Here is a 22,974-nt window from a genome sequence, read left to right on the forward strand (position 1 = left end):
TTTCTCTCTCTCTCTTTCTTTCTCTCACTCCCTCTCTCTCCTTCTTTCTCAAATCAATAAATAAAATATTTATTAAATAATAATGTGAGATAGGCTATTACAATAGAATACTGGGTATAAAATAATTTTTCATAGAAAGATGCACAATGATTATGTGCATTTAAATTGAACTTATCATATGAATTACTTATTAAGATACCTTTTGTTGGAACAAAATTCTCACATTGCTTAAGAATATGTAAACTGCATTTTGTGTCAGAACATCCCAGCAGCTTGTATAGTATTCTTTAGTGCTAAGCTTTCACCACACTAATAATCAGATTTGTTCTATTAGATAAAGCATTTTCTATTCCCCCCTTCAACTTCATTCTTAAATGCCTCATATGGGTGCATGCATGTGAGTACCCAGACTATATAGTTCCAAAATGATCCTTTGGCTTTTCAAAATTCTTCCATGCCTTTACAAAATGATAAAGGAGTCCTTGCTATTCTCAAACTGATTTGGGACTAAATATCTCCTCAAATTCTGAACACTGAGGAAAACATGAAATGCTGCAGCAGCTAACCCCACCCTCAATTCCCTCAAGAGCCCCCCGCTTTGTTCAGTGTTATATTTCTGGGTTAGATTCATAGGTAACCCACATCTCCAAAGGAGAGTGTGTATCAGAGCAAGTGAATTATGGTTGCTGAGCTGGCAGCAGCTGTAGTCTACTATTAGCATCCCCATCATATTTTCTATTTATTATACATAAACCCCAATGGAAGGCATGGTTTGTACACTGTAAAAACACTCCAAATAAGAATACAGACAGTCTCTGGAACTTCATGGTTTATTGTGTATGACACCTTCTCTGACAACTGGGTAAGGTGTTTACATAAGAAAACTTAAAGGACTTGGGGCTACCCTATTCCAATAATTCAGGCAGAAGTCAACTAAAATCTAATCAATTTCCCTGCATCTGAAACTCACAATCTTTACCTCCCCCTTGTTACAGAAGCGTCCTATTTCGTACATAAGGCCAACCATTCTATCTTCCATTACTCAGAGGTTGTCCATGCCTACTTGTCCTCCCAAGAACTTTATTTGTGTAATTAGCCTTCTTCTCATTAGAATGATACACTTCTCTTTCTCTACTGAATCATTCATTTTAGTATATAAATATGCTCTGTTATCACCTACTTGGAAAAACCTTCTACTGAATCCTTTGAGAATGTCAAGAATCCTTTGACTGACATCTCATTTTGTTGTTTAAGTCTGACTATAAAACTTCTTCAGAGAGGTGTCTATGGTCACAAGATCCACTCCTTTCTTCCATTCACTCAAACTGTTTAAATTAGGGATCCATTATCATCATCCGATAGTTCTTATCAAGTTCTTCAAGTACTTTGTTCTTTGCCCTCATTTCACTAATCTGTCAGCAAATGTCCACATCACCTTCTGCTTTCAGCACTCAGTGAATACTGACACACCAGCCACTATGTACCAGGAGGCATTCTAGGTGCTCGTGGTAAAGTAGTTCACAAAATAATCCTTGACCTCATGGAATTTACAGTTGACAAACAACAAATACATAAATAATATTTAATATGATGTCAGGTAAAGAGGCAAAGAAGAAAAGTAAATAAGAAAGGGGGTTGTCTGAGGATGTCAGCAGAATAGGAGGATCTTTCTTGCACCCCTTCCCAGGACCAAACTAGAAATAAAACTAAAGAGAACAGTCACCTGGAATTATCATCCAAAGACTACTTGAAGAGGAGAATTATAACCAAGGACTGGCAGAAACCACCTCAAGACTAATAAGAAGGGTGGGTTGTAAAAGGGGCTGGCTCCCTCCCCCCAGGCAGCAGGCTAAGGTTACAGAGAGATAGCACTTCTGCGGGAGCTTCCCCCTGAGGCGAATAAAGCCAGGACCCCAGTGGTGGGCTCGCCAGCCTGCTGCACCACAGCCGGGATCAGCTGTCCACATAGCATCCAGCAGTGAAAGGCAACAGGGTTTCTTTCCACCAGGAAGAGACGGAGACCACTGGGGACAAAGTCACTGTTGTTGTTTTTTGTTTTTTATTCACAGTCAGTCATCTTGGGCTCTAGTGAAGGGAGGGTAGTGTGGGCTGGAGTTGCCTGAGGAGAGTCTGGAGTGGGAAGCACTGGGGAGAGACGTGAGGGAGAGGCTGCTGGGATCCCTCTGGACATTATCCCACTGTATCGCAGCAGCCATTTTTCTTGAGAAGATCAAGCCACTCCCAGAGGAATCAGCCTTGGGAAAAACAGTTACCCCAACTTGTGGGATACTGCTCACATCCATCCTCTGTAATCCCACTTACCACATCCCGCATCTTTTTTTTCTCTCACCCAGCATTTTAACACCTACTGAGAAAACAGCAACATAAGCAAACTGAGGGGATGTTACAGATTGGCCTTGGGGCCAGCCATTCTTTGCACTTTCCCAGGAACTGGACTGGCACTTCCCCTCTCATCAGGGTGCCAATAGAAACACCTGCTACAAACACACTCCTGGTCTCCAGCAGCCCCAAACTCTGGACTCTGTAGGCCCCTCTTGCTTGCCTACTAGAGGCTCTGCCTTGCCAAGCTCAGAGAAATAATCTGGGGCAGACTCAAATGTGTGACTCTAGGGCAGGGGAACACAACCACCAGCTTCCCTGAAATCTGAACTCTCTCCCCAGTGGGAGAGCGAGGGCACCCGTCCTCCTGATTCCACCAGAAGCCCTTTCAGAAACAGTGTCAGTCCAGCAGGCAGAGGCAGATCCTGCAGTGCCCTGGGATGTTTGCTGAGCCACCCCTGGGCCCTGTGCTGGTAAAGCTGGCTTTGGAGTGCAGCTTGGTCCCTCCTGTATGCAGCCAAGCCCAGCAGAGCTTGGATCACGTGCAGCTTTAAACAGGCAGTGGAAGGGCAATGTGTGCATCAGGTGACATTGGCTGACACCAGCATCAGACAACACTGGAGCAGCAAGGCACTAAACTCTGCTGAGACAAATTCCACTTTGTTCTTTTTCATTATTTTTATTTTTTCATTTTCATAGCCTTTATTATTATTATTTTTAAACCAAGACTAGTCTGTTCAGCAAGGCTATTCAAATTGAAGGCAAAATAAAGAGCTTCCCAGACCAAAACAAACAAATAAGCAAACAAACAAAACTAAAGGAGTTTGCTACCACCAAACCAGCATTGCAAGAGATTTTAAAGGAACTGCTTAAAGAAGAAATAGAAGGGCAGGGAGTGGGGGTGACATAGGTAAAAAAAAAAAAAAACAACATAGCAATCAATAAGTACCTACCAATAATAGTCTTAATTATAAATGTATTAAATGCTCTAATCAACAGATATAAGGTAGCTGCATGGATTTTAAAAAATGGCCCATATATATGTTGTCTACAAAAGACCCACCTTAGAACAAAAAGATTTATACAGGCTGAAAGTGAAGGGAGGGGAAAAAAAATCCATGCAAATTAAAAATGGAACTACCTTGTGGCCTAGTGTTTCCACTTCTGGGAGTATATCCTAAGAATCACAAAACCTCATTACAAAAATTGTATGTACCCCTATATTTACAGCATCCCTATTTATAATAGCCAAGATCTGGAAACAACCTAAGTGCCCACAGTAGATGAGTGGATGAAAAAGTTGTGGTGCATTTACACAAAGGAATACTATGAAACAGTGAAAAAGAAGGAATTCTTACCTTTTGCAACAACAGGGATGGACCTTGAGACTATTATGCTAAGTGAAATAAGCCAGTCAGTGAAAGACGAATACCATATGACTTCATCTATATGTGGAATCTAATGAACAAAATAACCTAACAAGCAAATAGAATCAGACTGACATCTGTAAGTGGGGGGTGGGGAGTGGTTGAAAGAAGGTGAAGGAAATAGTCAAAAAACATGTAGGTATGACCCATGGACATGGACAATGGTGTGGGAGTTGCCGTGAGTGAGTGGAGGGGCTGGTTAGAGGGGGGAAAGAGGAAAAATTAGGACAACTGTAATAGCATAAGCAACAAAATATTAAATAAATCAATACATCAAACAAGGGGACAGAGAGTAAAGGGAGATGACAGACATCTTCTGAACAAAAAATCACAAAGTTTAAAAGTTGAGGCAGTTCAGGCCAAGATGAAGGCCTAGGTAGAAACCCTTCGCTTACTCGCACAACCAAAAAGAGGCCAACAACCAATCTAAAAACAATAAACAACCAGAAATGCCAGAAAATCAAACTGCGTGGAACTATGACAGCCAAGGAATTAAAAAACAGTCAACCAGACCAACCAGACTGGTAGCAAGTAGACGGGACAGACAAGTGTACAGAGAGAACTTGAGGCAAGGCAGCAGATCCCACAGGCAGGGCTCACTGAAAGGATCATATGCGGTGATCCTCAAATGCGGTGAGGCATAGGACCAGACTGTGCAGTGAGCTGGGAGCTGGCTGAGAGAACCCATGGCAAGGCAGTGGCCCCTGAAAGGACCCACTAGGAAGAGGTGGACCAGGTGAGCGGGGCTGACTAAATGGGAAACTGAGACTCAGAGCTGAGTGTGGACTATGGTGGGGGTTGCCACCATGGGAGAAACTCCCAGTCTCACACCAGGGTTCATTAGAACGTGGGGCTAAAGATGAGCAGGTGAGCTGCATTGTTCCTTCTCTGGCCCCTCCCCCACAGACAGTGCCACAAGGCAGCAAGGAGGGTTGCCCTGCCCTGGTAAACACCTAAGGACCCGCCCCTTAAAACTTAACAGGGGCACCAAGACAAAGAACTATGGTCCAAATGAAAGAACAGAGCAAACTCCAAAAAGAGAGCTAAGTGATGAGGATATAGCCAACGTATCTGATGGAGAGTGCAAAACACTGGTAATCAAGATGCTCATAGAACTGATTGAGCTTGGTCACAAAATGAAAGAGCAAATGAAGGTTACCCAAAGTGAAATAAAGCAAAATATTCAGGGAACCAACAGTGACAGGAAGGAAACCAGGAGTCAATGATATGGAACAAAAGGAAGAAATAAACATCCAACTGGAACAAAATGAAGAAACTGGAATTCAAAAACACGAGGAGAGGCTTAGAAACCTCTAGGACAACTTTAAACGTTCCAATATCCAAATTATAAGGGTGCCAGAAGAGGAAGAACAAGAGCAAGAAGTTGAAACAAATAATAAAGAACTTCCCCAATCTGGCGAAGGAAATAGACTCCCAGGTAGTCCAGGAAGCCCAGAGAGTCCCAAAGAACTTGGACCCAAAGAGGAACACACCAAGGCACATCATCATTCAGTTGCCCAAGATTAAAGATAAAGAGATAATCTTAAAAGCAGCAAAAGGAAAGGAGAGAGTTATCTAAAAAGGATAAGGCTATCAGCAGAATTCTCAAAAGAAACCTTACAGACAAGAAGGAGCTGGAAAGAAGTATTTGAAGTCATGAAAGACAAGAACCTACATCCAAGATTACTCTATCCAGCAAAGCTATCGTTTAGAATGGAAGGGCAGATAAAGTGCTTCCCAGACAAGGTCAAGTTAAAGGAGTTCATCATCACCAAGCCCTTATTATATGAAATGTTAAAGGGACTTATCTAAGAAATTGAAGAATACCAAAAACTATGAACAGTAAAATGACAACAAACTCACAACTATCAACAACTGAACCTAAAACAAAACAAAACAAAACAATGAAAACAAATACTAAGCAAACAACTAGAGCAGAATCAGAATCTGAGAAATAGAAATCACATGAACGGTTTTCAGTGGGGAAGGAGAAGGGAAGAATTGTGGGGGGAAGGTACAGAGAATAAGAAGTATAGTTGGTAGACATAAAGTAGACGGGGAGAGGTTAAGAATGGTATAGGAAACAGAGAAGTCAAAGAACTTATATGTACAACCCATGAACATGAACTAAGAGTGGGGGAATGCTGGAGGGTTGGGGGATGCAGGATGGAGGGAGGTAAAGGGAGAAAAATTGGGAAAACTGTAATAGCATAATCAATAAAATATACTTTAAAATTAATTTTAAAAAATTAAAAAATAAAAAGATCACAACTATGAACAATAAAATGTCAATAAATACATATCTATCAAAAATTGAATCTAAAAGACAAACTAAGCAAACAAGAAGAATGAGACAGAATCATAGCTATCAGGAGTATTTTGATGGTTGCCAGATGCGAGGGCGTGTGGGAGAATGGGTAAAGAGGTGAAGGGATTAAGAAGCACAAATAATTAGCCAGAAACAGAATAGCCATGGGGATATGAAGTACAGTATAGGAAATAGAGCAGCCAAAGAACTTATACGCATGACCCATGGACATGAACAATAGTGTGGGGATTGCCTGAGGGAGTGGGAGCTAGTGGCTGGAGGGGGGAAAAGGTGAAAAACTGGGACAACTGTAATAGCATAGTCAGTAAAATATAATTAAATTAAAAATCAATTATAAAAAAGACACAAAGCTCATCTTTTTCCATAGTATTATGCCATCTTTTGCACTTAGTGTTTGACGTGAACAAATAATACTGTTCCACTTTTCTGAAATTATGAAGCTTTTTCTTAAAAAAAAATCTTTCTTGGAATGCACTGAGATATTAAACCACTAGAAGAGAAATATTGAAGTGCTGGGGCATCATGTATGTTTGTCTATTCTGTACTTCTGCCACTCTCGTTTCTGGACAGTAGGATATGTGGATTGTTTTCTGTCCACCTTCACCCCCATTGAGCACCCTTGAATCTAATCTGACACAGTAAGCTTCCTCATCAGTGAAGAAATATTTCAATATTACTATGCAATTGGGCAAGCTAAGGTAGTTGACTTATGTTTCATGATTGACAAGAGGTCTGCTAAGCAATTAAAAATTAAAGCAAGATTATAGGATAGTTATAATGACTAACATTAACAGATTTTCCCAAGAGCTCTGCAGGCATCATTTTATTCACTCCCCACAGCAGTCCAAGAAGTAAACATTTGTTTCTCTTCTTTTCCAGCCGAGGTAAATGGCACATAGAGAAGTGAAATAACTTGCCCCAAATCACCCAGTGAATTATTGGGCACTTCTGCCCAGTAGGGTGGCAGAATTGACTGGAACCCTTGCTTGTTTGACTCCATAGTCCTCATTTTTTAACATTTTTTCACAATTGGAAAATGCAGAATATATAGAATTTTGTCAGTGCAGTCTTTTAGTTAGGGAACATAGACGGATACAGATTCACAGAGGTGAACAATTCTTTTTTATTCTTTCCCTAAAAGTCATCTCTACTATTGTGCCAAATAAATTGAAGAACTAATTTTTAAGATAAAATAGTAATCTTTGCCTCATCTGACTTGAAATGCCTCTATCAACAACTTCACATTCTGTACAGAGTATAACTAACATGTAGCCTGTAGTAGATACATAGCAAATGCTTATGGAATGAATTCTAATGGAATGCTCAAGATATCTACTATTTAGAGCTTTGCAAGGCCCATCAGCTGTTGCCACAAAGCCTGACTTTACACCTTGCAGAAGTAGTGTGGGGAAGGGGAGACAAGATTCATAGGCCAGTAACTATGCAAGTCGAATTATTTCAGATGAGCACAAATCAGTTAATCTCCTATTTTTCAATTTTAAAGCAATATAATGTAATTATTAAATTCACATAAACTGCTGACCTAATTGTCTTTCTGACAAACTTCATAATCCCAAAGCCAATTTTACCTTGCTGGTGCTTAACTTTCAGTTACTATCTTCTAGTGCCTTATGTTGTTTTACCTACACAGGCAGAAATGGAGCCAATGTCTTCAATCCTGTCTCTGAATCCCCACATGATTAGTAGTGACTTGTTTCCAAATCTTAAAAGTTCTCAACAGTCTAAATCCACTGTTAGAAAATGGAGTTTTGGGTCAGTGGCTCTTTATGCTATTGTTTCTTTGCCCCATTCTTGATAGAAGTGAAGCTTCCTTGTCCAGAGTTATACTCTGGACAGCAAAGGCTATGGAGTAGAGAACTGATTTAATTATTTTGAACAATCATAGGTGCTGTTTCATGGAACCATGAACCTAGAAGTAGTTAGGAATGTGGGAACCCTGTTTGCCCCATGCTGGCTTCCTAGGATTGTGGAGGAAGACCAGTATAAAAACTTCTGCTGCTCCTGCTTGTTGGTTTACCAGTCGGAGATGGAAGATATCAAAATTGTTATGCAACTTCTCATAGGATCCAGGAAGCTTGTTTAAACAACTGATGATGGGTAGACATAAGGTGATGGAAGAGATACAGACTCTGGTGAGTGGCAGAGTGCACATTAGAGAGACGACCAACTGCCACTCCTCTCCAGTTTGTTACTGCCATGCATTGAGTACAGATGGGTGGAATTTGAGGAAGAGTAGGATTACAAAATCGGATTCATTCTTTTGTGCTGAAATTGGCCTTTCTTTTAGATACCAGTGGAAATTACCAACAAATACTAATACATTCCCAGTTACTTAGGAGGGGAATGAAGTTTCATCAGCTCTTTAATATCTATAGGAAGAGACATTGGAGCCCTGGTAGTGGTAAGAGTTGACTTCCTGAATGTGGGGCCACCTGAAGTTCAAAAAGAATGGTGGACCAAAGCTGCCAGCTATTGGAAATGTTTGGAAATGTCAAAATTCCTCGCACGTAGAAGCAATTGTAGTGAACTTTTATGTCTCGTAGATTCTCCAAGTCTTTCCAGGATATATCCTTCATCCTACAAATATTAAGAGGGGGAAGTGGCTACAAATCTAGTTGATACACTGGGTCTTAGCAGCAGACTCATAAAGTGAATAAAGTCAGAATACAGGCAAAACTTTGTCACTATTTACCCTTAAAAGGAGGCAGAACTCAGAAAAGACGGTTCTTTTTGGCTTTCTGGCTGTGTAAATATGACTCCTAATATTCATTTTACTACCAAGTGAACTAGCATGAAGGGTCAGTGTAAATACGATCTGTTGAGGGAGACTAGAAACCTGATTTTACCGGATATAGATATTTTCACAGAAATGCTCATTACTAATGAATACATCAAAAACCATACTTTATTTTATGTATAGCAATACAATTTACATATTAAATAACACTATAATAGAGTGATTTGATATAGTTTTAAACAGAAGAAAAAAGGGAAAATTTTAGGTTACAAAACCCCTCCCCCTGGAACAAATTAAAAAAAAAAAAAACACTTTTTCCAAATGGGTCAATGCAACAATGTATTCAGTGACTATTCAGTGACTACGTCTAATTCCTATTGCACAAATGGTTAATGGAATTAAAAAAGAAAATCTGACTTTCACAATCACTGCCTCAAAGAAATAACACATGTGGGGCTCTTTTGGAATGCAAAGATGATTCTCGGCTACTTCAATACACAGAAAGTTGACTTCACATATCCACCACAAAAACCAAAAACCAAAACCCAAAAACCATGACGGAGTTGAAACTAGAAAAAAATTAGCTTTATATGAAAATATAAAATTCTATGATTATATACCATAGATACAAAGTTCCCAGAAGATGTTTATTCGAGCAACAAAATATTTACAGTTTTAATGATTTTAGCTATTTCAAAATGAAATGAAAGAAACACGAATCAACATGGAGGCTGAGTTTTTTGTTTTTTGCTTTTGTTTTTTTAGAAACAATGGCTGCTTGCTAGATTCAAATGTCCTAACAAAAAAGGAGTCACTACCCCAAATGTTGGAGAGTTGCGACGTTTTATAAAATCGGCTGTCTCCTTTTCTGGAGATGTTTATTTCTTAAAACTCAAGAGATTTTTCTTGAAATTAATTATCCTCTGTAGAAAATGCTTCCCTTTGCAAATATTTAACAAAAATACTAAAAACAGTTTAACAGCTAAGACAAAGTAGAGGCCAAATATCATTATTACAATTCCTTCCTATTTGTAGCATGCCTTCTTTCTAGAGATAAGTAAAGCCAATATTGTATGGTAATTGGCAACTAAGGGAAAGCGCAGAGGGGTAAGTGAAATTATAGCTGTTTAAAAAAAAGCACGCATTTTCCCTTCATATAAAAATTCACTGACACCATCATAACATAAACTTTAGAACATAGGAGTTGAAATGCACTTTCCAGTATAACTGCTAAATTCTTAAGACAATCTACATTTTGATTATTATTTCTTAAATTATGATGAGTTTGGGTTTCTTTTTCTTTTTTGCTTAGAATTAGTAATATGCATCTTTGGTAAATTGGTACTATATTTTAATTTTTAAATATAGTATATATGCATTTAAGAAAAAATTCATAACAAGGCAGTTGTGCTGTCATTAAAAAATAATTAAGGTTAATTGTTGATTTAAATATGTCACTCTGGGCTGAAAACTCCAAAAGCCAGACCTTGTTATAGAACACCATAACCTTCTCTGACCTTGCTGGACTTTTCAACTTGAAATAGACTCTGAAAGCTCCAATGCGTAAGAATTAGGCAAACCAATTCAATTAATCTTATTCTTGAAATTCAGAACTCTGTGGGTGTGTGTGTGTACAGTGGCTTTGGATGTAAGAACGAGATCTCCTGATGGAAATAAGGTTTTTTTTCTCTGATGTCCAGCAGAGCCACTCGGTCTGATCACTGCAATTCAATTTTGTATGATGTGTGCATTCTGTTTACCTAAATTCATATAGCCAATAAGCTTATTTTATAAAGTAGCACACACTAATTTGCAATAGCTATTTCCTTTCCCCCTGAGTGCAAGTGGTGATAACCTTGTCATGTAGTTAAGCAATGTGCTTATGTTCAAAGAAAACACCATATTTGAAGCTCTGCCTTGGCAAAGATGGAAGCATATTTCTGCCAATAACAAACGAAGAATAATAGTGCAGATATGCTGTATGGTGAAAGTGAGGAACTTCTGAATGTAACTATCCTAAATGAAGTGTGTCGGGATCACTTTGGCAAGATGGACAAAGAGCAATTGCTCATAGTTCAGTGGGTCAGCATTTGTATAGACTTTGGTTCAAGCCTGCTGTAGACACATAACTGGCTCACAGAAAACTTCCAAACCATCCTTGTAACATTTCTGTTCTATTTACAAGCTCTCTCTTTTATCATGATTCTGATGGCCACATAAGAGATGGTCACAGAATTATGTTGGAGGGTATGCAGTTCCATGAACTGAAACCATTGTAAATAGCACCAGAGGGAATACTTGCTGTGTGTCTTCTAACCAATGTTTACTTTTATATTAAGAAAAAATTACTTAAGGACCATGACTCCAACCAACCCATGAACCCCAACTTGAACATTACTTCTGCAAGTCAAGTCCACTGTGCCAACTACTGGGAATACCTCATATCAATATTCTATACAACCAAAGTAACCTACTGAATTAATTAAAATGCTCTAGCTCTTGCTATGACCTAAAACCTTTCCCTTCCTGATTCTCTTTAGCCTTTTGGCGGTTTTAGTGTTCCAGTGGTCAAGCTTTTTTCTTCATTGTTAGGTAGAGCTTCCTTGTATCGCCTCTGATGGGAGCAGAGAGGCTATAATGGTGTCTGTATCATGTAGCGCATACAATTTAGCAAACTTGGTTCATTTGCACAACTTTTCTCAAGCTGCAGCCTACACAGTTTGTGAACAGTCAACTATTCTATGTTGATGAATCTACATGATTAAAAAGATGAATCTTTTTAAGTTAACCTAGCCCTGGAAAGTTATGTAGTTCATGAAAATTCCATTGACCTGGCCTATGCATTGGAACTCCTGTTCTTGACCTGTAGCCTCTCTCTGCCTAGTAGCTTTGGTCCTTTCAGCACCATTCTGACAGACTTCATAGAAAGCCAACACAAGAGAAATAGAACCTCCGTGCTGATTACCATTAATGTTCTAATGCCTACCAAGACAGTATAATTGCCAATGTGGGCTTTTGATTGAAGTTTATTGACATAAAAAATAACCCAAACCCTTTTTTCCTCCCATAACAGGTCCAGTTCTGGTGGTGATTTTGCTTCTGACAGAAGTTGTCCCTCAAAAGCAAATAAACACTATAAGAAAGGGATCTCAGTAGATAGATTATTTTTCTAATGGAATTGAAATTCCTCATTAATGCTCCTAATTTTCCTCTTATGTACTGTGGGGTGAATGTGGCCGCACAGGCCGACCGGGTAACTGCCTGGGGCTCTGTGTGAGACTGTTTTACTGAAGTGTATCTGTTTTTGAGGCTGAACTGCACAAAAACATACAAATTTGTCTCTCCCCCTTAAAAACTATTTGAAAATGTAGATACCATTTCATTCAAGATTCTAATTTTCTGTCTCCAAATCTGATTCACCCATGTGTGGGAGTCTAGGTTAGTCCTAAGACTTTTTGCTGGTACAGTATTTTCAATTTAATCCTAAGTAGAAAAATGTAATTATGAGATCTATCATGAAACATTTGACAAAAAATGAAAGAATGTTAACTATATAGGTAGTTTTTATTAGATTGCTATATGAGTAATAGGGATTTTGGGGACTAGTTTCAAAATTATACACTTGCAAAAATTTTCATAATTCACCTGCCATGAGATTCAGTATTTTATACCAAGAAGCATTAATGCAGAGTCACTAAAGGGTTTCTTAATTGAGTTGTGTGAAATATTGCCATCACTCTGTTGTAAAAGATAGCCCTGGTGTTATGCTGTAGCTATTTCAGAGTCAAAATGGAAATAACACACAGTCCACATAGCTACTGTGAAAACTGTAATACAGAGATATCCTTTATTTTGACACATCATTTTTTTAAGCTATGAGTATAAGTTTGTAACTAATAAGTGATGTTCACATGAAGCAACTCTTAAACCTTCTAATTTCTTAATGGGTGTCTTCACCATCATAAATGGAACTGTTTCAAGGCCATGAAGTTGACAGACCTTCTTAATAGCTCCCAATAACCTGCTATGCTTTAAAAGAAAACAATGCTCATCCACCCCATTAAAATATAGAAGGCATACAGTATTGAACAATGTCTAAAAAGAACAGGAGAGGAGGACTGAGGAAAAAATACAGCATTGCCTGCTAGTAGAACGCAACTGCTTTAGCCATAATAGTAAAATCAAGATACACTGTCATAACAAAGACCCTCACTGTACTGAACTAAAAAGTAGCGTGTATGTTGTTACGGAATGTCACATCAGTATTTGCTTCAGTATTAGATTATAGGCAGTAACACTGATCAGATAGTGCAAACTAGGTCAAACTGCGTTTCACTGGGGGAAATGAACAGAGGTGCAAATGCTCAGTAGGATACCATTAAGACATAAAATGGCAAAAAATAAATATCAAAACTTTTATCAGTGTAAAAAAGTAACCGGGTTATTGTATAACCTAGAGTCTGGCAAAAAAGGCCTCAAAAAAGTTCTGTCTTCAGAAGTTTTACAAATGAAGTGCGCTGTCAGGACTCCAATCACACTAGCGATTCCATGCTCTCCGCAGGGTCCGATTCATCTGCAATGAGAACAGCACCATTTCTGTCCACTGTCATGGGACCGTTTCCATTTTCCTTAGTGCTGACCAAGCTGAGCATCGCTTTATAGACAAACTGGTATTGTTCCTGGAAAACAAGAGGAAGACAGTTTGAGCCAGAGGGCAGCTTAGTCATTTCATCTAAGGTAGGAATGCTAATTATAATCACAAATGTAAAAAACACACTAGAGAAACAGGAATATACATTAATGCTATCTAAAAAATCATGTGAATCCTTAATAAACAAGACCTATGCTTTCTTCACATCCTTTTAATTCTCAGTGTTGACAATCAATTAAGATAAAGAGTATATCTGCATTTTATAACTAGAGAATACTATACTGTAAAAGGCAGAGTTTCTCCACATCAGCACTACTGACGTTTTGGGGTGATAATTCCTTGTTTTGGAGGTCTGTCTTATGCACTGCAGGGTGTTTGGCAGGAACCCTGGACTCACTAGATGCCAGGCTACTCCAGACATTGCCAAATGATGCCTGGGGGTGAGGTGGGGAGCACAATCACCCCCAGCTGAGAACCACTAACTCCACAGCGTGAGTGCAAGTTTCAACTGGTGGCATCCAGGTTTCATAAGTAAGTGAAGTACTTACAATGTCTGTGAAGACTCCAGGCCTCATAAGATTGATCATTTTTGCAACCTGGAAAACGTCCACAGCGTTTTCATTCTCTAGTTGTTGGGACAGGGTGGTGAGGGCACACAGCATTCCTGCCGAAACTGCTCCATACCTTGGGGAAGAAAAAAAATGCTATTTCAGATTTACTAAGGGACTGAAATTACCCTCACATATTTCTAAGCAGACCGTATTGACACTTATCTGGAACACAAAAATGAATGAAATACGGGACAAGGGAGGAGATTTAGAGGCTAAATCTTTATATAAATGTGATGTATGTTTGAGTGTGAAATCTCCCAAATTGGTTTTATCAGATATTTAGCTTGATGTTTAATATGAAATGAGAGGTTAAAAAATACACTTGTAAGAGACATTGAAGATTTGATATTGGGGACAAGTTAGATGGTATCATAGGAAAAATAATATGAGAAGCTTAACTACAGGCTATTGGGCAAGTAGAAAGGTGAAAGGCTTGAAAAAACACTTTGTAAACAACCCCAGACAGCCGAATACACTGCGCAAATGCAGTCAGAGATTTTTCAAAATGAGCTCATAGTAGGTAATTACTTTTGGCACTGAATTGGAACTTTCTTAATGAGGACACCTTTTATAAAATTCTTAAAAAAATGTTCTCTTTGCTTTACCCCCCACCAATAACAACAAAAACACTCAGGAGAGTAATAGGTGTTTTCATCAGGCCAGGCTGGCAACTCCATGTTTTATTGGAACCTGTCACAGATGGCACGTAGTTTCCATATTAGTGATATTTAATCCGAACAGATGGATTCAATAGAATTGTTCGAGGTGGTGTTTCTGGTAGGAATAAGACTAGCACTTACATGCCCTGTGCCTACTGTTCTGTTAAAAACTATTAAATATGCAGTTTCTGAATTATTCTGACATGAAATTAAAACATTACAGATGTTTTACACTGTTAATAGAAATAAGACCAATGTCCCCTAACAACCTCCTCAACTTCAGAGGTAAAATAGAGATTAAAATTGTTACGATTTTAGATGCAGACTTCCAGATGTAGGTATATCAACACGTTTCAATCCAGCTCATTATTTATTTCATCTGCCGCAGGCACACCGGGCCTCCTCGTTGCCCTCCGGATGGACGTTTCGGTTGCATGTACTTGTTTGTGTACATTAGAAGAGGTGTCATGTGCAGAGGAGCCAGATTACAGGTGTGCCTGTTTTTAGTTTTAAAGACATTGCCATATGTCTCTCCCAAGCAGTTGTCACCTGTTTATACTCCTCCTAGCGTAGGAATATTTGTGTTTTTTTCCTCATCGTTTTAAAGTTAAATGCTTTGCCAATCTGGTGGGTGAAAAGTTGTATCTTATGTAGTTTTAATTTGCATTTCTTAATTATTAAGAAAGTTGAATACCTTTTTGCTTATTGACAACCTGTATTTCCTCTTCTGAAACTGCCTATTAACACACTTTGGCCATTTTTCTATTAGGTTGGTCTCTTTTAAATGGATTCATAGAAGTTATTTTGTATTATCTATAGCACATGTTGCAAGTATTTTTTCCAATCTCTAGTTTCTTTTCACATTGTTCGTGGTTGTTTTTGTTGTACTGAAATATAATTTAGATATAATCAAGTTTATCAATCTCTCATTTTTGGCTTTTTTGGAATGTTGTTTGAGAATGCTTTCTCTAGCTCGGTATTTTACATTGTTCTAATTTTATTTTTTACATTTAATGAATTCATCTGATTTATATTCTGGTTTTGATGTAAGGTAGTGTCTGATTTTAGTTATTTTCCCAATGGGTAACCAATTACTCCAGCACTTTAAATTCAGTAGTCTCATCTTTTCTCATTGACTCGCTCTGTTTTCTGTCATATACTGAATTCTCACAGATGTAAGCCTGTTTCTGAACTCTATTTTTGTCCTTCAATAAGTTTGTCTATTTTTTCATTTTCCTACTTTTGTTTTAATTTGTATAGGTTTTTAGTAAGTCTTGATATCTGATCAAACAAGATTCCTTGTTTTGGCCATCTCTACATTTATTCATATTACTTGTTTTTAGTGCTTCAAATAAAAATAATTTTTCATTTTTCACTTGTACACTCATTTCTAAACACCCTTCTATCCCATCCCATCCCATTTCATATTAATTTTGAAACTGGATTGCCAAGAAACTGATTTTGTTATGATTTTGGTCAGGTGACATGGAATATATTTATCTGAGGACAGTAACATCTTTTTGAGTTTTTCTCTTGATGAACATGATGCCTTTCTCCATTTATTCAGGTCTTTCAGGGCTTTCAATGCAATTTTATAGTTTTCTTCATAGTCTTGGCTAATTTAATTTTTGGTAAATTCCTAGGTACTTTAGAGTTTATCACTAAGACTGGGCTCATGGCATTTTCTATTTTGTTTCAATTGATAGAAAGTTGAATTTCACATGGTGAACTTGTATCCAGCCACACAGCAGAACTCTTTTAAGTTTCAATAATCTGTGGTTTCTCTTAGAAGTTGGCTACATCTTTATCTGCCAATAATGCCAATTTTTCCTCCTTTCAACTTTTATAATTCTTACATCTTTTGCTTTTACTGTGTTGGCTAGGACCTTAATAGTGTTGTACTCCAGAACTGCAAGGATGCATTACATTGTATTGTTTAATGGTAAAGCTTCTAAGTTTTTAATACAGTGGAATCTCGGTTCTTGAACTTAATTCGTTCCAGAAAACTGTTCGAGAAGGGATTTGTTCAAAAACCAAATCTCCTTTGTTGCCTGAGAGACGTGTGGCTGATCACACAGGTATCAGCATGAAAGAGCCTTCTGGTAGAGAATGGGGGCCCGGAGTTTTGTTAGACCACCGAGACGTGTTTTCCATGAACAACTTGGTCGAGAGCCAAACTGTTCAGAAACCAAGATTTGACTGTAGTAAGTAAAAATACTTTACACTGATAAGTAGCACTGATCATTTAAAGAGGATTCTTTATGCTTTTAGTTTGTTGAGAGTGTTTTCTTTGGGGGAGGAGGATTATGAATGGGTCTTATTTTTTGCTTTTTAACATTTATTAATATTTTAGAAATACTTTTAATAATGTTCTGAGTTCACTGAGAGTTTTTTGGTAATGTTGAACTACCTCTACATTTCCAGGATCAATCTTACTTTTTCAAAATGTATAATTCTTTTAATATAACACACTGGGTTTTATTCAACAATATTTAGATTTTTGTACTCTATATTCTAAGGAGTAAGATTGGCCCATGCTTTTTTTCCATTCTGGTGCTAGCCATTTTTTTGGTTTGTTGGTTTTTGAATCAAGTTAACATTAACTCTGCTTTCTGTGTGTTATTTGTTCAAATGCAGCCTGTCAGAACTTACTGGGTCTTAACAGTTTTGGGAACTTATCCTTTCATTCAGTTCTGAGCAATCATTCACATGTGGTGTGCTCTTTCAATGTTGCTAGATCCTCTTTTAGGTGTTTTACATGCATCACCTTAATCGTCACAGTAACCTATGGTGTAAGTCCTGTTATTATCCCCATTTTGAGGGGAAGAAACAAGGCACATTGAGGTGAAGTGATGGCCAGAGTCTCATAGCTTGCGACTAGAGCCTACATTTGAGCTGATATATATGTAAAGGGCTCAGAACACAGATTAGCACATCCACACCTTATGTTCACAAAGTTATCATTTATTATGCTTTTTGTGATTGAGGGTTAAAAATTTACTGATATGGAATTATAGTTTCAAATATTTATGCCCTTCAAAATATTTCTATTATTTTAACCTTTCATTGGGCTGGCCAAAAAGTTTGTTTAGTTTTTTCCATACGATGGCTCTAGTAGTGCTTACTTGTCTTTAACTTCATTCACAACAATTCTGTTACTGTACTGGGACAGCTGTCATATGTGTGCATTAAAAAAACTTACCAAAATTGGTGAATTTTTGTGCAGCCATTTTAATATTGAAGATGGAAGAAAATACACAACATTTTCGGCATATGATGCTTATTACTTCAAGAAAGGTAAAAAATGCAACCAAAATGCAAAAAAGGATTTGTGCAGTGTATGGAGAAGGTGCCCTGACTTACTGAATGTGTCAAAAGTGGTTTGCGAAGTTTCTTGGTACTACTTACATTTTGGCCACATAATTCTTTGCTGTGGGGCTGCCTTATGCATTGGAAGATGTTGAGCAGCACCCCTGGCCTCTACCCACGAGAAACCAATAGTGGGAGAGAGCAGACATACTCAAAATATCCAAATCAATAAAGTTACTGGTAAAAATGAAAAATGTGTCTTTTATGTAAAAAAAATTAAACAGACTTTTGGCCAGCCCAATGTTATAGAAAATATAAAACATATGCAAAAGTTTAATAGTACAGCAACCCTCATGTACCCGTCACTAAACCACAGCAATCATCAACTCAAAGGGACTCTTGTTCATCTCTACTTCCTTCTCCATGTATATTATTCGTTAATATTTTATTATAAAACTCTAAAAGATAAGGATTTGAAAAAATAAATGTTATCATCACACCTAAGTTATTAACAATTCTCAAATGTTTTATTGTAACTACAAATAAATGGTAGAATTTTTTTTCTTTGCCATTTTCCAAATTGTATCTTTCATTAATTAGATTTACTATCCTCTTCCTGCTCCCAATTCATTACTGTTTGCATTTCTTTTAACTTATTGTAGTTTTTGTGGATTTTTTGGTCCCCTACCCCCAGTTTAAGTTGAAACCTTAGTTTATTTTTAATCTTTCCTGAAACATATGCAGCTTAGGCTATACTTTTTTTTCTCAGTGTAGTTTGGCTACATCATACCGGGTTTTGAAATGCAGTGCCTTCATCATCACTTAGTTTTAATTATTTTGTATTTTCTGTCTCCAATACCTCTTTAACCCATGAATTATCCATAAGGACTTGAGTGTCTAGATATAATCACTGGGAGTCTCATTTCATTTTTGGTTTTTAATATTAATGCATCATCATCGATGAATGTGGCCTTGTATGGTATCAGTATTTTTTTTGGTAGTGGGGGGGTGGAATTCCATTTATGGTCAATTTATCTCAACAATGCATCTGAAGAGAGTATATGGTCTCTCAATACAGTTCTTAGGTGCATATTTTTATATATCACTATTACATCAGCCTTATTAATTGTGGTATTCAAATCTCTCTGAATGTTATTATTCCAATGTATCCCAATCATTCAGTTTAAGAATTTATGTCTTTATTCAGTTCTTAGAAAATCTCAGCCATTATTTCTTCCTCTTTAATCGCTTTCATCTCTCCATGGGATCACCTCTTAGACATATGTTAGAATGTCTGTGTCTCACTTTTACATCCTAGCTTGATTTCAACTTTGCCCTTTGCTACTAGCACATCTCTTCTATTTCTTCCTGGTTCGTAACACATTTTTAATTCATTTCACATAGTTGTCCTTTAGATCTCTGAACATATTTTAAAATCCTATTAGCATTAATCTATTAACTCTGATTCACTGTTTGTTCTTGCTCATCATTCCTCCTGTCTTTCCTCAGGCGCCAAGTTGTACTGAGTCTACCTTCTCACTTTAGCACGGTACTGATGTTTTTCAGGAGGGGAGGAATTTAACCTTTGCTAGTTTTCTAGTGAATCTGTTAGACTCAGGATCTATTTTTCCCCTTCCTTAGCTCTTTCTTAAAGCTATCCATAGCCATTAAGATAGAAAAATCAGGTATTATGTGTTTATTATGCAGGGTCCACTCCAAGTGGCCTTTCTTATAGTTAGTCATTCTTAAACAAGAACCTAAATTAAAAGGAAGTACCTACACAAGAGGACTTTAAACATGACTAGAAACTATGTCAAATCAATTGAATGCAGAGATACTTTTTAAAAACAAATTTTAAAAAAGATTATTTACTTCTAGAGAGAGGGAGAAAGAGAGAGAAACATCAATGTGTGGTTGCCTCTCACACGTCCCCTACTGGGGACCTGGACTGCAATCCCCTACTGGGGACCTGGACTGCATGTGCCCTGACTGGGAATCGAACCAGTGACCCTTTGGTTTGTAGGCTGGCACTCAATCCAGTGAGCCACACCAGCCAGAGACAAATGCACAGATACTTTTACGTATCTTCTACAGACCAAGCATTGACATGAAAGCATACAGACTGAAAAGAAAGGCCATTCATTTTTTAGCAATTTAGGAATTAAGCCGGATTAAAGGATATTTGTCAAGTGTCACAGATCTGCACTTAATTACAGGGCCTTGGTAAAAAACTGAAACAAGTAATTTATAAGCTAGGGAAAATAAGAATAGATATAAATTCACTGGCTTTGGTAGTTTGTTTGCCACTTCTTCGAAGCAATGCTTGTTTAACCAGCACTATTAAGAAGAAAAAAAAAAAAAAACTGAAACATTTTCATCTTTCCCTGTCCATGCTGCAAAGAAATCATAGAAGAAATGAAAGTAAGTTACCAATGCAATACTTTTAAGTGCTCTGCCTGTCTACATTTTAAAGCACATTGGGGTTCCTTGTATAGTTAGTGTGTATAATATCTATATGCCCCCCAACCCCGGTCTGAAGAAATGACAGACGAGAGTGCAGGAGTGCATACTTGGAAACCAGCAGAGCGAGACACACCCCGGCACGACCATGGCAGGGCCCGCTTCCACTGGGCCAGTGTGGGCAGGTGGCGCTTTGATGGGTCCCTTACTCTGAAGGGTCCTGCACTTAAGTTTAGTGTTCTGCGGTTGCCACCTGTAAATTCTTCATAAGTTTTCGATAAATGTTCCTGCATTTTCATTTTATACTGGACCCCACGAACTGGTCCTGGCTCTGACACTTACTAACTATATATGTGCACACATGCCCTGTTACTTAGCTTCACTGTGCCTGTTTTCTCATATGTGAAGCAGGGATACTAAAATTATGGTGGGGTAAATTTGAGGATTAAATGAATTAGTTATGAATTAGTGTCTTTGCAGCTGTTGGTAGAGAAGGCACTCCATGTATTTCTGCATCTCCTATAGACTGTCTCAGGACCAAATTAAGAAGTTACTGAAAACCCCCAAGAGCTTTGGCTTATCTGGGCTCTGTCAATATTTACTCTATCGGAAATTAGGACTCAGAAAAAGGTTAAAGCGCAAAACCATGCAAGCACACATTCCACTGGCCATCAGAGCGAGGGTGCCACCCATCTCATGCAGCCCTGGGACACCGCACTGGGCACCTGAGACAGAATGAGTGAAGAAAGCAAGTGTCTTTGCATTATTATGAAAACAGTTGCGGTCTCCTGGATCTCTTAGAAGGACCCTGAAGACTGTCCTGCTCCCATCTCCAACCAGGGGTCCTAAGATCACACTTTGAGAACTGTTTCATGAAATTAGCCTACATGACATCCAGCAGGGTGCCAGGTGTATCTCTAGAGGGAATTAACATTAAGTAATTGCACAGGAAACTATTCTTGGTTCTGTGAGTGAAGGTCTATCTATTGTCCCATAAGACCGTGTAAGAACCATGCCTATCTTCCAGAGTCCCTGTGCAGAAACCTAGCCTCCTTTTAAAAAATTTGACAGTAGTGATACAGATCAGCCTCTACACAGAACTGTCTTAAACAGATGTACACAGGATGTTGTGAATAAAGCAGTTTGCTTTTAAGCTGTGCCTGTCCTCAAGTAGAATCAGGTCACTTCTGGGTAAGGAATTTTATCCTTAGATTGTTTACCTAGAAATGTCACCCACCGGGAGCACAGCTGAGGACCCTGAAAGGAGGAGTTAAAAAGACCTCTGTGAGGACTATGAGACATCGCACAGCTTACACGAAAAGTTAAACCCTTTGACTTACAGTTAAACCCTTTGACGAAAAGGTAAACCCTCAGATCTTCTCTCCACCTCTGCTCATTCCTAACTTTGAGCTTCAAAAACTTTGTAAATTGGCCTTATAGTTCACAGAACTTAAGAAGGCAAAATGACAACAAAAAACATGGTGCAAGGCTCTCTGGGGAAAGGTCACATAGGGGCGAGCAGCCTTAACATTTGTAGGTCATCAAATTTCAAAACAAAAGTTTGAAGCACAGTACCCATTCATGCCAGTAACTATCCAGCACCTACTGTGTACCAGGCACTGGGCTTTACCCTGTGGAGGCCGGGATGAGTAAGTTACCGCTGCTGGTCTCAGCAGGGTGGGGGTGGCAGTCCTGGGGGCAAGTAGTGACAATTCATGATAAACAGGAATGGCACTGGTAAGAATGTGACGTTTGCTACTGATATCGATTATTACCCCTGAAATGAGTTAGAGACAGTTTCAGAGAAGAGAGATTTTTGAACTGTGTGGTGGATGAAAGGGCACTCATGGGAAATAGCATTCATTGGGAAAGATGCGTGGAAGAAGGTACTTCAGGAGGGCTGAGATGACAGCTGGGAAAGTAAGCAGGCCAGACTGTAAAATAATTTGAAAAGTGTACTGAAAGAATGGGTGGTGGCATCAACAAGACTTGGTGAATGGGGCAGGCTGGAAGACGACGAGTTTGGTTTTCAACAAGCTAAATATGAGGTGTTTGTATGCAATCACGAAGGGATACTTATAGGTACAGAAAGTAGGTAAGAGGAAACTGAAAGGTAACTGGCACTCAGAGTAGATCTAGCAACTGTTTAAACAGTTTCAAGTTCTTCTTGAGTAATGTGGAAAAATAATTGCTGTGGAATCACTTTTCTCCTAATGATGGCGTAGGGATAAATGAACGAACACATTTCTTTAGTTGGTTTTAATCGGGCTCACCTATATGATATTTGTAGGCCCACTAATCTAGGGTTAATTTTCTCTTTTTTTTATTTAGGCCTAAGAACAGCTATCTTTGGTTAATTCCAGAAGTGACATATTCTGCATGTGACATAAAATAAAAATCACTGAGTAAGAGAAATATACCCAAAAGCTG

At 38.3% G+C, this 22,974-nt stretch overlaps 1 protein-coding gene across 3 annotated transcripts in view; it reads right to left on the reverse strand.

The window, feature by feature from the left end:
- Positions 1-9,004: 9,004 nt before the first annotated feature.
- PTPRG (protein tyrosine phosphatase receptor type G) overlaps positions 9,005-22,974 on the reverse strand; it is a 704,073-nt gene continuing 690,103 nt past the window's right edge. For all 3 annotated transcript variants that reach the window (XM_053930009.2, XM_053930010.2, XM_053930008.2), the window contains 2 exons: positions 14,054-14,189; positions 9,005-13,533 (listed from right to left, as the gene is read on the reverse strand). In XM_053930009.2, the coding sequence (XP_053785984.1) occupies positions 13,387-13,533; positions 14,054-14,189 (283 nt within the window). In that variant the 3' untranslated portion in view covers positions 9,005-13,386. The remainder of the gene's footprint in view (positions 13,534-14,053; positions 14,190-22,974) is intronic.

Source organism: Desmodus rotundus, chromosome 8 (genome assembly GCF_022682495.2).
Source record: "Desmodus rotundus isolate HL8 chromosome 8, HLdesRot8A.1, whole genome shotgun sequence".
Classification (NCBI taxonomy): Eukaryota; Metazoa; Chordata; class Mammalia; order Chiroptera; family Phyllostomidae; genus Desmodus; species Desmodus rotundus.